The sequence below is a fragment of the Lissotriton vulgaris genome, chromosome 3_1 (genome assembly GCF_964263255.1).
Source record: "Lissotriton vulgaris chromosome 3_1, aLisVul1.2, whole genome shotgun sequence".
Classification (NCBI taxonomy): domain Eukaryota; kingdom Metazoa; phylum Chordata; class Amphibia; order Caudata; family Salamandridae; genus Lissotriton; species Lissotriton vulgaris.
Genome location: NC_141689.1, coordinates 2,132,874,375 through 2,132,889,032, shown reverse-complemented (window position 1 = coordinate 2,132,889,032; position 14,658 = coordinate 2,132,874,375). Strand labels below are relative to the sequence as shown.

The window sequence follows — 14,658 nt, the reverse complement described above, 5'->3', positions numbered from 1 at the left end:
CACAGCCCTCAGGCAGGGTGCACTAAACTACAGGTGAGGGCTAATCTGCTTGAACAGATGTGCCCCTACAATATTGGACACCATTTTCCAATATTGTAAGTGCCAGTGAAGCCATCGAGTGTACATGGGCTGGGAATTCAACAACCTGAATTCCACAGCACCATGATGGCTTTACTGACTATTGGGGTGTTTGGTACCAAACTACTTCTTTCAATAAATCCACACTGATGCCAGTGTGGGATTTATTGCACCATGTATCCAAAGGGCACCTCAGAGGTGCCCTCTGAATCCCTAGCAACCCTGGTGTGGTCTCTGACCGGCTTAGGCAGCCAGCCACCACCAGACATGTTTCTGGACCCTTGGGTAGAGAGCCCCTTCTCTCTGGAACCAGAAACAATGCACATCCTGGGCAGAGGTGTCATGTCTCCTCCCCCAGAATGGGCCAGTGCGCAAAGAGGGAAGCTTAAAAGGACTGCCACTTTTGTAATGTGACCCCCCCCCGCGTCTGCCGCTAGAAGCAGATGGCAGCCCCTGGTTTACAACCCCACTTTGGGAAGGAAAACCTGCGGGAAAATTTGAAAAGATCTTTCAATTTAAAGAGTGTTATATACGCTGCCTATAGCTGAATGTATCAAAGCGCTTTACATTAGGTTCCACAATGTAACAGAAAATGATCACAATTACACATAACGTCAAAAAATAAGCAATACATTGAGAGAGGAGAAAAAGGAAAGAAAAAAATATATTGGAGGCGGAAAGGGGAGGTGAGAAGAGGGAGGATGCGGGAAGAGACAAAAGGAAGTCTGTCTAAAGACAGACAGGATGGATGACGTCCAAGGAGGGAATCCACAGCCCGTCTCCCCTTTAGCTAAATAAGGTAACTCCATCGGGCATCAGTCAAAATAGCTAGGTCCCAAGTGGCGAGGTAAAGGTTCACAGAAAAACAGGGTGGGGACTATGGGCAAGTACAGGTGAGGGCAAAGGTCAGTAGCTGGAAAGAGGGGAAGAGTAGAGCTGAGAGGGGCGGTGTGTAGGGGAAGGGGGAGGCGGAGATAAGGTCAGGAGAGACACAGGAGTTGGCCCAAAGTCCGGCTGGGTAGGTGATGGTCAAGGAGGAAATCCAAAGTCCATCTCCCCCTTAGCTCGCGAGGTAGCTCCCCGGGCATCAGTCAAAATGGCTAGGGCTCAGCTGTCAAGGGAAGTTTGCAGAGTAAATGTCCTGGTGGGTGGGCAGGAACAGGGTCGGGTGAAGGCTGCTCGAGGTCCAGACGATGATCAATGATTATAGACCACGGGAGGAAAGAGCATTGCAGAGGGTCTCACTGGGACTCACTGAGATAGGAGGTGTGCCCACCTCTGCCAACCCCACACCTAAGGTGGCAGGAAGTGAGATGAAGCACAACTTTCAGTCCCTGCCATCTTGAAGATGGGAGGCTCCAATCAGGGCTAGGTATATGCCCCCTTGCATAGAAGAGTGGCATAATCGAGGGTGTAGTCACCCCAGGTAAGGTGCCCATTGGCCCTACCTGCTACTCCCCTTAAACACCTCCTAAAGTTAGTATGTAGGGGGCTCCCCCCAGACCTCACCCTGGGACGCAACAGACCAAAGAAGGAGAGGAAAAATGACCGCTGCGGACGAGGAACTGAACTGCTGCACAAACACCCCGGCAAGTGCCAGCCACCTGCAACTAATTCGACCACTGAACCGGATGTTCTTCCAGAAACTCTGCAAATCCTTCAAGAAACCCTGGAGACCTTTCAACTTTCACCAAAGTGCCAAGAACTCCCTTGGGATTAGAGACTCTAGTCCCCGGCACATGCCGGTACCAGATCCACAATGGTGAGGACCGACCCTTGTGTTGACGAGACCAACTGTTACCAAAGAACGCCATAACCGCAGTGGTAGAGGACCGACACCTATACCGATTCGACTCCACCCGGTCAGAAGAATACCTCACAGCAGGACGGCCTCCGCGACCTCCAGGGATCCTCTCGGCCCCACAACCTAAGCTGTACCCAGCCCTGTGCCAGAGAGCACAAGCCCTCCAGCAAGTGGCCCTCTCAGCCTCCTACTGCCCCTCGTGCCCTTTCTGCCAGACCACAACCTCTCTGTGATGGTCTGACGACGGCAGAACTTCTCCATCTGATCAACAGCAGACAGTCACTGGCGACCGTAACCGTATTGGCGGTCTGCTGAAAACCAACCTGCTTCCTTGCTCTCTGCAGATAGCAAGGGTAAATCTCTTGCTGGTATTGACTGCCCCCGGGCAGAAACTGAATCCAGCACCTCTTTGGTGCCCCCCGTCCTCCATAACCGACATTGCCCACAGTGTTGGCCTGAGCCCTCCGAATTCTGTACTGGAACTGTAAGTGGTATACGTACCTGTTACATTGCACAATTGTTTTCCTCCACATATTGAACTGGTCTGAACTTTGCACTGTCAAACTTCTGAAACTCGAAAAGTATTTTTTATTAAAAAAGTACTTACCTTATTTTGAAGACCTGGGTCTGAAAATAAAGTACAAAGTATAAATTTATAAAATTGGCCTGGATCTCCTTCTTGAGTCGTGAGTCCATTGTTGATCATGTGTATGCAGTCAATGTCTTACAATCCTCAGTGTTAGGCCTAAGGCTCCTTGCCCTCACTACCACTAATAGAGCACTTTGCGTTTTAAACTGAGCCCTGTACACTTTTGGGGAACCCCAAGACTCTGTGCACGGTATTACCACCTAGTGATAATATCACATACAGAGCCAGCTTCCTGCAATAGGCATGACTTTTTTGTGCCAAGCTATCACAGGGTTAAAAACAGGTTAATTTGGGGACTTTTAGGGTGCACCCTGTCAAGGATTGTAGTTGTTGCCTGAATGGAGCTTCCCTCTCCCTCAACTAATACCCGAATTTCTTACAGTGAACCACTTGTAAGTATTATAAGGGAATGTTAAACCTGGCAAAAGGTTTACTTTGCCAGTTCGAAATGGTAGTTCAAAACTGCATATCCAGACAGCAGGGGCAGCACAGGAAAACAAAATTCTAGTGCTATTTTAGAAGGTGGCGCAATCAGTGCTGCAGCCCACTAGTAGCATTTGATGTATGGGCCTGTGTTACATATGGTACCCTATACTAGGGACCTATAAGTAAATTAAATATACCAATCAGATATATATCAATTTTACCCAGTTTAAAGGAGAGCAACGGAATGCAAAATCCTGTTTAACCCCTTCCATGCGGCCGCGATTCTGCGCCTGTGCAGCAGAATCGCGAGTGGGCGGGTTCATGGCGGCCCCCAGCCGTCATCAGCACAAGACCACCGTAGTGCATGATGGCTGGGGGCCGTCATCAGCATGGAAGGGGTTACATATGTGCACAAGATGGTCATTTCCAACAGGGGGTGTCAAATCGAAGGACGGTCCGCTGCTGTTTGACCCATCCCTTTCTAAACATTTGACAGTTTTTCACGAAAAAGCAACAGGAGCAATTTGATTATGTCAGGTTGAGCACTTAATTATTTACCCGTTCTGATTTCAGAAGCGTATGAAGTGTTTAATATTAACATCCGAACGAGCATAGCCTAAGGGCAATTCAATGGTAAGTATGCTACAGCTGATTTTCTGCCTGAATTGTCAAAGTTTAAAACTTTATTAAATTATTTCATAATAATCAGGGCACAAGTCGAGGGTCCACACGGGTGGACAGTGTCCCCCCACTTCTTTAACAGGGTGGATGCCGTCCACCCTGCCAAGAAGTTGGGCCCCACCAAAAAAGATGCTGAATTCGTCCTGGCGTAATTTCCAAACACCGGGACACATTTAACAGCGCCTGCACGTTGTTGTCTGCTTTGAATCACAAAAACGTGCAGGCGGGAAGGGGCTCTCTTATTTCTGACTCCTACTGGGATACTCGGCCATAACAAAGGCCGAGTCTCAGGGGTCATCAAGCCACCTTTTGTTGGAGTTTCCTGGTTGGCACAGTCAGGAGCCTCACACCTGATGCAAATGCAGCAGAGGGGAAACAAAGGCTAGCACCTTGTTAGCACTTCACACATACTTAGGAGAGGCAGCTTTTCACTTTGTTCAGCCTCTGTTTAGGAGATTTGCATGCACTGTTAGAACGTCAGATGTGTTGATCTTTCCAAGTATTTGCACAAAATAAATTGCATTTATATTTGCTTATTACCCTTGAGGAGGCGTTGTAATAATTTAAATATCACTATTTCTTTTAAAGCACTATGGCTATAGAAAGCTTAACGCTGACAAAAGGTAACATTGTTGTATATGTAGCGTACAAAAGTGTGAATCTTCTGCCTAAATCAGGAGGGTTTGCAAGTATACCCGAAATGTGCTCAAATGTACTCATGGTACACCAGCTAAACATATATGTGCGGGCTTAAGATCTGATATCAATTCTTGTGATGCCAGTTCCTGTGATGTCACGCGCCATGATGTCACACGCTGCGATGCCACGCGCTGCGATGCCACGCACTGCGATGCCACTTGCATACTGATTAACTAGGTTAGTCCCCCCACTTATTTTTTTAGGACTTGTACCCTGATTATAATCATATTGTGCAGTGATTTCCGTGTGGTCACGGTGATATATTGCTACAATTTAAAATGGCATTAAAACCTATCAAATGTGGAGGTTTTCCTTACATTGAGTGAGGCAAACAGTGCAGATGCTAAGAATGCATGTTAATAAAACATGGAAATAAAAATATACACTATTTTATACGTATATGGCCTTCGCAGAATAATTGCAACAGCACTTGGAAGCAAGTCCGATTATTGATGCATAAACACACAAGAAGCAGCTCACATCGAGAAAATGCATCTATTATACCACTCAACCATTCAATACACTAAGTAGTCATAAATATATATCTATATATACACATACACACACACACGTATATGGCCACTTTGGTACCCAAGCAGGATAATATCTCTGTTCATAAATCAATGGTCCAGAATGTCACGCACACCCAGACGAGCGGAAATCCCTGGTGCTGTCACATCCAGATGGCGCCTGGTACTATTTATTCTGCTCACTCAAACTCTGAATATTTCCTGGGCCCGCAGCAGCTCGCAAAGGATGCTGCTGTTTCTGATGGCAAACAAAAGCAATCACGCCTGCCAAGCCCATAGTATAGCAGGCAGCATTTCATCTCCGCTAGACAGAAAGTAATTAGAATGCTTTTACTGTCCAAACGGGGGACGCTGATAGGCTGCCACAGATGTGTAGATTTATGAATATTTATATGGCGGTCTATAGCTGACACTTTTATCAGTTGAAGAAGATAAAATATCTTCCCGGCTCAAAAGCATGACAGCCAGGTTAATAAAATCTCATTAAGGAGAATGACCTCTGCAATTATATAGGATTTATTGTAATTCGTTTTTGATTGCGTGCTGCATAAAGATGCCATTTCCCCATTCCTTAGCGCAAAATTCCAGTTGCCAATCACGATATTGGACGTTTAACTCTATATAGCCCTTGTAGACCTTAACATTCATTGCACATCTTTAATATCTCAATTTATATGTTAAAAGAATAAAACGTTTCCGAATGGTCTGTGTATTGTGATTGTTTATACATATTGAAACAAAAATACATTTCAGTTCAATTGCAAACAATCTAATTCTGTATTTTTGTGCGGCTAACACTGTGTCACCGGCACTCAGTTTTGTTAGGTTTGTGGAGTTATTTTGTTTGCGTTTTTATTTTTTGCTCCTATTTATAACTTTTTAACAGGTCACTTCTTTTTTTTGTTGCAATCGTGACACAGAAAATGAAGGATGTGGTTAGTTAAAAAAGCATACATCTTTCCCATCAGGTTTATAATCAGCCATTTAAATGTACATTAAGTCATAATTAGCAGCCGTTTGTGAAAACTAACCTGTAAACGCCAATGACGTGCAAATTACTATTAAACTATCAAGTCTGAGGTAAAAACGCCTAATATATTTGTCTGATGACATTCTGGACGGGCGTGCCCCACTATCCACATATCTTAAGACAACCTGGCATGGGCATGCACATTCCTAAATAAAGCGGAAAGTGCATAGGGTGAAATGTTCAACTTAACACACTATTGAAATATTTAAATGCATTATTTATGCTTACTTTTTTTACCAATCTGAATATAAGTATTTTGAGAACTCTCTTTCTTATTCCAGACACGCATCGGGAGTTAATCTTGTCCTTTGGCACACAGGTTCACCCAAATCATAGCCCAGTTAACAGGGAGTAGCGTGAACTCGCATGCCATCTGTTTCCTGTTAGTCCGCCCTCCGGCTGTTAAAGAAGCAGAACTCCCGCCCCACGCACGCGACCCTCAAGTGATCCTTGCACACCTCCTCACGTCACCCCTGCCCTCGCGCCCCCTCCGTAGCACTCACTCGGGGTACAGCCGAGGCTCTGTGCACTCAGCCGTGGCTGCGAGCCCTGGCAGTGTGAAGGAAACGAGTGAATACCTGCGCTGAGCTCCAGGGAGCTGTCCCTGGCTGGCTGCTGGCTCAACCTGCTGGGGGCGCCCGGGTGCCCGCTCCTCTGCTGGCAATGGGAGGAAGAGGCGGTGTAAGCGGCCGCCCTGATGGGCCCATCCTGACAGGAGCTGTGCGCTGCCTGGTACTGCTGATGCGCACTGTTGCTGCTGATGGAGGAGCCTGGGTGATGCTTGAAGTGCTGCTCCTGCTCCTCGTGCCGCCCCGAGGAGCATCCCAGGCGGGGTATGGGTACCATGGTGGGTCTGTCATACCTCCTTCCCAGGGCCCTCTTGCAGGGGAAGGTTTTGAGGAGGCTGTAGGGGCTCCTCTGCCTGTAAATCTTCTGGAGGCAGGGCCCCTCCTCCGCCTGCTGCTGCATCTCCCCCTCCATCGCTCCCCGGCTCCCTTCTCAGGCTGGTCTCCTGGCTGCTGCCTGCACGGGGCTGAGCCGTGCAGGGGAGCCGCGTGATTGACAGCCGCCCTCTCCAATGCCTGCAGGGAGAAGACAAGTCAAGAAGCAAGTGTTAAGGGTAATCTCTGCTAATGATAACCGGGGGAAGGGGCGGGACCCCTCTGCAGCCCATCGCCTGGGGGTGCTGCTTGCTGCTCCAGCGTGGAGGGGCTGGAGGGGGAAGTGCATGGACGGATAAGGGCAGGCGACAGCCGAGGGCACCACCTCCCTCAAATCATCATTATAGAGTAACCCTAGTGCGAGGGGCCATTCGCCTGAAGAGTACCAGCAGTCTCAATGCGCATCCACGGGGGTAAGAGCACCCCAAAGGCTAGAAAGGGGCCGGTTTCATGTGTAAAGAAGAGACATATACAGGGCTTTAAGTGGGCAGGGTCTCAAGGGGTCTGAGCACCGGCAGTTTTTTTCAGGGGGCCTCGAAACGGGTCTCTATCGGGCTCTGTTTTGAGCCCTGACAGGCAGCCCGTTTTTTTTCCCGGACTGCAATGACCGCTGTTTGCCATCACTGCAGTCCGGAAAAAAGTGCCTTGGCGCAAAACAAAGCCTGATAGAGACCCGTTTCGAGACAGCACCAGGCACATGGATGTGCGCTGCTCACACTGCTCACTTCTCAGTAGTAGAGAAGTTACAGCATGACGTAATGCTAGGGAGCATTGTGGGGGGGGGAAGGGAAATCCTTTAATGAGAGTCATTTTCTTTCTCGATTCCCTTCTCTTTCTGAAACTCAGGAGCATCAACATTGTGGTAGGGTCACCAAGGATTTATTTGGAAGCTTTGTCAATATTATATACAAGTCATAGTTGCAGCTTATTTATCTTCTGCAAGTAATAACCATTGACAAAGCCAATATTCCTTACTTAATGTAGGTATGATGTTACTTGTATCAAATATCTGGATGCAATGACGGAAACAGCAAAATGCAAGTTGGGCGGCACACTATGCTAAGCACAGATTTTTTGCGTAAGTGATTTAAAGCCACGCCCCTAATTACACTGGCCACGCCCCTTTGAGAGACCCCCCAGTTTTTTCATCCCACTTAAAGCCCTGGACATATATATGTCTACGTTGACAGCTGGGTGATCGTCTAAATCAAAGGGGTTAACCCAAACTTCCCTCCTTAATGCCAGCAAAAGAACGTGAATCAAGCAGTGAAGACATTTTAGTTGTTTTTAAAAGAGTAATGAGGCGTTCTATAAACTCTGTGTGAAAACACACGATTACTTTGTTGGATTTTGCTATTTTAATGTCAAGACAGGATAGTAATTCTCTGTTTTACAGCGATACCTCTTCTTTCTTAGTTCACGCTTACCCGCGGTAATGAATAAACATTTCACTTACTATTGCAACAACGGTAAGTGAAGAAATGTTTAAAGAAATGTTTATTCAAGGAAACACTCACACTTCAGGTACGGTAGACAACACATCCGGCAGATACTGCCTCCAGCATTTGAAACCAAACATTCCAACCATTAGCGAATACTACACTCCAAGTCATTACAGACACTGTCTCCAGTCCTGACGGTTAAGACATGCAAAAAACAGTAGTTGATGCCTTGTATTTGTCGAATATAGATGTTTGTAAATTTGTGATACAATGTATTTGGGAAAACATAAACGTCTCCAATCAGAACTACAGTCTCTGCAGAATGCAGCTGCTCGTTTGGTTCTAAAAATCCCAAAATTCAGTTCTTTATCTAAGAGTACTAGGGACCTCAAGTGGCTACTGATCTATGATAGGGTGAAATGCAAGGCCTTGTGTATTGTACACAAGGCATTGCATGGATCTGGACCTTTCGATTTTCAGAAGACTTTCACATAACATGTCCCTCAGCGTGTTTTAAGACCATCTACTGCTAGGTTTGTGGTCATTCCTAAGGTAAAGAAGGCCTTTTGGGGTGGCAGAAACGTCTCCTACTTGATTGCAAGCTATGGCATTCCATTCCATTTTCATTGAGGTCTCAAACCAAGTGTGTTTCAGGAAATCCTTGAAGACTTGGCTCTTTGTTTCTAATGTTAAGTATGTCTTATTTCTTTCTACCTGATTAGTGACAGCATTCTAGTGGGAAGTGTACTCGGCATTCAAACGCTTTACATTTACTTCTTTCAATGGAACTGAAACAAGATGACTACATCCATAATGCATTAGATTTCATGAATAAAGTCTAGAACAGGAAAAGAGTGTCTGTAATGACCTGGAGGGAGGTGGTCTCATCACCCTACCAACCAGAGTAATTTACCTCACTGGCTTTGTGCGACATTTACAGGTGAAATACAGCCATACACAACACATTATCCCCCAGGGCTGGTTCTAGGAATTTGCAAAGTGGGTAGTGAGTGACACAGGGTATCTATGTTGGTATACTACTGTAGGGTACCCCACATCATACTCTGCCTAAAAACGTTTGACTAATTCTGCAACACAAATGTCTTCTGCAGTCCAGGCTAAAGACCGTGGATCAGCTGTACCTTGTCAGGTGAAATCTAAATGGCAATTTGTGTGTCATGACTCCAACCTGCTGTGCCTCCAGGAAGGACAGTGTGCAGCTGTGGTCCCAGACTACACATGGCGCACATATCACACCTCTCTCACCAACCACAGATGCGTCCACCTGAACTATCATTGAAAGTTTGGATAATTTTTAAATCAAGACCAGAGTAAGCTATTGACTAACATGGACTGACACCTTCCAGCTTCATTGGACTTTCATTAACACCTTCGCTGTTAGGTGTTTTCCCCTCCTGTGTTGAAGAATGCAGGATGTCAGTGTTTCATGACGAGCTCAGCTCGTCATCAGCACAGCTCAACCGTGCATCATGACGAGCTGAGCTCGTCATGAGCATGGAAAGGGTTAAGAGCTGGATTCTTTTTAGCCAGTGAGGGATCTGGAGGGCAGTCGGTCTCTGGGAGAAGAGGGAGAGTACAGATTGGGTGACAAGAGCAGCCCCTGAGGAGAGAAGAGCAAGGGATAGAAGATGGAGAAGGAACAGGAGGGGAGGTAAGGGCAGAGTTGAGGATGCTGGAAAGAAAGCTAGAGAGTAGAGGCCGATCGAGCACAGGAAGAGGAGAACATTAAAGCAAATGGGGAATAGAATATGTGATGTTAGGAAGAGAAGCTGGCGAGATGGGATGAAGGTGAGAGCAAAGCAAGAGGGGGAAGAAGAAAAGAAGGTAAAAGGATAGAAAAGTGTATTGTAGAGATGGGGGAAAATAAGAAGAAAGGGCAAAATAACAGAAATGTGAAGAGGGGAGAGGAAAAGGAGAGCAGAGGACATGTGAAAGGGAAATTAGAGAAGTGAGAAGAGAAAGAAGAATCAGATGATAGGAGTGGAGATAAAAAAGGAGGAAAAGAAGAAGCACAGAAGAACAGATGAAGATTTGAATGAGAAGGAAGTAGCTAAAGGGCAAGCTATAGGTGAGTGAGAAAGAAGAGCTATGAGATTATAAGCGGTTGAGAAGGTGATAGCTGAATTTAGTGTTGTATTGGAATTTAAGGAATATGAGGGATTCCAGCAATTGGATGTTGCATAGAGAGGCCTTCAACACTTTATTGAGAAGTTAGGGTCCGTTCAAGGTGGATCTGTTTGCAAGCAGGTTGAATGCACAGATCTGGCCTTCTTGAGTTGGAAACCAGATTCAGAAGCCAAGGCGGTGGATGTATTTCTACAGAGTTGGAGGTTGGGACTCGGTTGTACGTTTCTCTAGTTTTCCATGCTGCAGAGGTTGGTAGAGAAAGTGACGAGAGAGCAGGCAGAGGCTCTTTTGGTGGTTTCGTTTTGGCCGTCTCAGGTCATTTGGTGGTAGACGATCTTGTAGTTATTACATTTTAATAAGTTTAGGTGAGAATGAGTTTGAGTCTTTGAAGGATTTGTTATTTAAATTGGCGATGTTACTTTGTTTGGTTTCTTTCTGGTGGGTGTCTCACATAAGAGCTTTGGAGGTTTCCTCTAGGAGTTATCTTCCAGAGGAATTGTGTTTTTGTAAGGAGGAGAACAAAGACTTTGCCTGGAACTATTTTTTACCCTAGTGTTGGGGACCAGGAGAGTTTGTGTGTGTGTAGTAAGGTGTTTGATAGAGTATGAGAGAAGTTCTGGTTGTTTGAGAAGTGAGGGTGACTCTCAATTGTTTACAGAAAGGACTGATTTCTTTCAGAGTCCTTCCCACTTTTACTGATAAATGCCAGCATTTTAGTATCTAAAACCGGTGTCATCACTGTTTTGTCCAGCAAAGATCGACGAGGACATTCAGATCTCTTTTGAAATTTTGCTCTGTAACCAAAAATAGATATATTTTGCTACATGGGCGTAGGGGGGCAGAGTCGACTCTGAGGATAACGGATGCTTTATTAACAGATTAGCATACATTTAATCACCAAAAGGGTAAAGTAATGAAGACTTTGATACTGAGGCCTTACCTGCCTCTGCATTCTGCACTCTCACTCTGCACTCACTCTGCACTCTTTCTCACTCTGCACTCACTCTCACTCTGCACTCACTCTCATTCTGCACTCATTCTGCACTCACTCTCACTCTGCACTCATTCTGCACTCACTCTCACTCTGCACTCACTCTCACTCTGCCTTCACTCTGCACTCACTCTGCACTCACTCTCACTCTGCACTCACTCTACACTCACTCTGCACTCATTCTGCACTCACTCTGCACTCACTCTCACTCTCACTCTGCACTCATTCTGTACTCACTCTCACTCTGCACTCCCATGTGTATTATTACTATTGATGGCAAATAAATAGAAGTTATGTCAGACTCCGGCTCTCCCTATACTATAATTTCTGATTCCTTTTTTGATAAGTCCTGGAAAGATAAAACCCTAGAAACGAATGATATTCGTGTTTACGGTTTTGGGGGCAAAGAAATTGAAACGTTGGGGTATTTTATTTCTGATATTTCCTTTAAACAGAAAACTATAGTTGGCAAAGTTTATGTTGCTGTTGATAGATTGCAAGTATTAGGATGGAAATACCAGGGAAAGTTTAATATCACTTTGTGTCCTAATGCCAAAACACAAGTATGTATAGTCAAGGATCTACAAATAGTGCATAATGATATGCAAAACCATGAAGAAATTGTCCAAGCCATTTTTAACAAACATACACATGTTTTTAGAAAAGAGTTAGGAAAAGTTAAAGGATTTTTTTCACAGAATTGTATTAAAAAAAGATGCTGCTCCTTCAAGACATAAATTGAGAAATGTTCCTTTGTCTGTAAGGAATGAATTGGGTGACATGATCAAAAAATTGTGCACTGATGGGGTAATAGAACCTGTCAACGCTTCGTAATGGATTCCTCCGATAGTTTTAATTAAAAAAACGGAATGGTAAACTTACGATGTGCACGGATTTGAGATCAGTAAATAAACAAATTGTTATGGAATGGCACCTTCTACCTAAACTACAGGATCTATTAGCTAAATTAGATAGTGAAAAAACTTTTACCACTATAGATCTAAAATCAGCATACCATGAGGTAGAGCTAACTGAGGATTCTAGCGACATCACCACATTCATCACACCTGAAGGCACCTTTAGGTACATTAGGGAGCCCTTTGGCCTTTCATCAGCTGCATCAGTGTTTCAAAGGTTAATGAATTGCTTATTTGGAGATACTGATGGACTGGTGCCGTTTCAGGTCGAAAACCTGATATTTTCCGACACCATCAAAAAATATCACAAAACCCTTGTACTCATCTGAAGTTGAGTATTTAGGTCATCAGATTATTGCCAATGGCATTTTTCAAAAGAAGACCTCCTTTAGTCCATCAAAAATATGAGTAATCCTCAAGACAAGGACCTACTTAAATCCTTTTTAGGATTATGTGAATATTATTATAGATTTGTTCCTAAGTTCTCTGACATAGTTCTTCCACTAAGACTTCTGCTTAAAAAAGGGTGCACGTTTTTGTGAACCAATGATCATTCCCAAGCTGGTATTGCTATAAAATCAGCCATTGTTGGTTGCAATCCTCAGTCTCCCTTTTCTTCAACTGCTACCAATGTCATCACAGTTGATGCTAGTGCCATAGGCCTAGGTGCTGTGCTTAGTCAAATCAAAGCGAACAATGTAGTCACCATTGCTTTCACCTCAAGACCATTGTCGATTGCTGAATCAAAGTGTTCTACTATTGAAAGGGACGCTTTGGGTTGCTCTTCAGCTGTAGAACATTTTAAAACTAATTTATGGGGTAAGCCTTTCAAACTCAAGACTGACCACAAACCATTAATATCTCTTCTTTCTAACAATGGTGTTGGGAGATCATCTTCCAGGTTAGTTTGTATTCTTGCCAAACTGTACGAGTATAGTTTTGAAGTTATTTACATTCCGGGTTCTCAAAACATGAGAGCTGATTGTTTATCCAGGTTGTTATCAGATTCTCAAATTCCTAATCAGTTTGAATTTTTTGAAGAATGTGTGGTTGCATCTGTTGATGACATGGTCCTCTCAATGTCTTAGGTTATCTCAAAAGAGGAATGGTCAAAAGTTATGGCTTTGAATGAGGAACTAAAAGTGTTACAAACATATATTGTTGAGGATTGGCCCTTAGAAAGAAGTCTACCCAAAGAACTTGCTGTATGTTGGGAGTTAGAGAAGAGCTCTTGATCAACAAAAATCTTATATGAAAGGGTGACTCTTTTGTTCTTCCAAAACCCATAAGGCAAAAACTCATGTCTATTGCTCAGTTAGGACACTTAGGCCAATCTAGTACTATAAAAAAAGTTAGAGATTTATTTTGGTGGTCTTATATGGACAGTGGTATTGGTTTTTTTTTGTAAAACATTTTTATTGAAAAAACAACAAACAAACATTAGCAAAGCATCATAAATTCAAAGGGAGCATCGCATTCAGCATCATCGGTACAGCGAGAAAATTCACAGAAATATTTAAACACCTCAGTGAAACGTCTAGGGTGTCGGGTGGTTGTTTACCTCAGGGGCCAAAGGAGGCTGACATATTTCGCCACGGTAGGAATTCCAGGGGCCCCACACCCAAGACCATTTCTTAGGGCACCCACGTGCTACATACACAGTCTTTTCTTGAAACGTAGCCCAATCCAAGTCTCTCTCCCAATCCTGAACCGTGGGCGGGTCCAACGCACCCCACCACTGGGCAATATTCCTCTTGGCCAGCATTAGCCCCAAATTTACCCACTGTGCCTGACAAACATTCAAATCAGTTGGCTCTCAAATATTTAGGAGACACCTACGGGCATCCACTCAAAGCCGCACAGACAGAACATTATTGATAATGTTGTGAATCTCGCTCCAAAAGGGTTGGATGCATGTACACTCCCAAACTATGTGGAAAAAGGTGCCCAGCTGGCCACATCCCCTCCTGCAAGCGCCTTCATCTACCCTACCCATTCGCACTAGTTGGGGCCCGTTACATAGATGCGGTGAAGAAGTTTGAGCTGGAGTAGGCAGAGGTGGGCCGTTATAGCCACGACTCTGGGAGAGGAGACTGCCTCCTGCCACTCCTCCTCCTCCATTTCTATGCCATCCCTGATCAATTTCCATCTGAGTGCCTTGAGAGGGTCTGAGAAATTTTTGACCAGCTTTTTGTATATCAGGGAGATGGTGCTATCAGGGAGATGACCATCTAGTACTCTATCCTCCAAAGGGGATGACTCCCGTAGAGCGTTCCCAGGCTTAAAATGTGTGTGAAGTGCGTGTCGAACCTGTAAATAGCG

The 14,658-nt window shown here is 44.8% G+C and overlaps 1 protein-coding gene across 1 annotated transcript in view; it reads right to left on the bottom strand.

The window, feature by feature from the left end:
• The window catches only part of BEND4 (BEN domain containing 4), a 305,504-nt gene extending 298,593 nt beyond the window's left edge, over positions 1–6,911 (bottom strand). The window contains exon 1 of the mRNA XM_086962698.1: positions 6,476–6,911. Within this exon, the coding sequence (XP_086818824.1) occupies positions 6,476–6,878 (403 nt within the window). The 5' untranslated portion in view covers positions 6,879–6,911. The remainder of the gene's footprint in view (positions 1–6,475) is intronic.
• Positions 6,912–14,658: the final 7,747 nt, after the last annotated feature.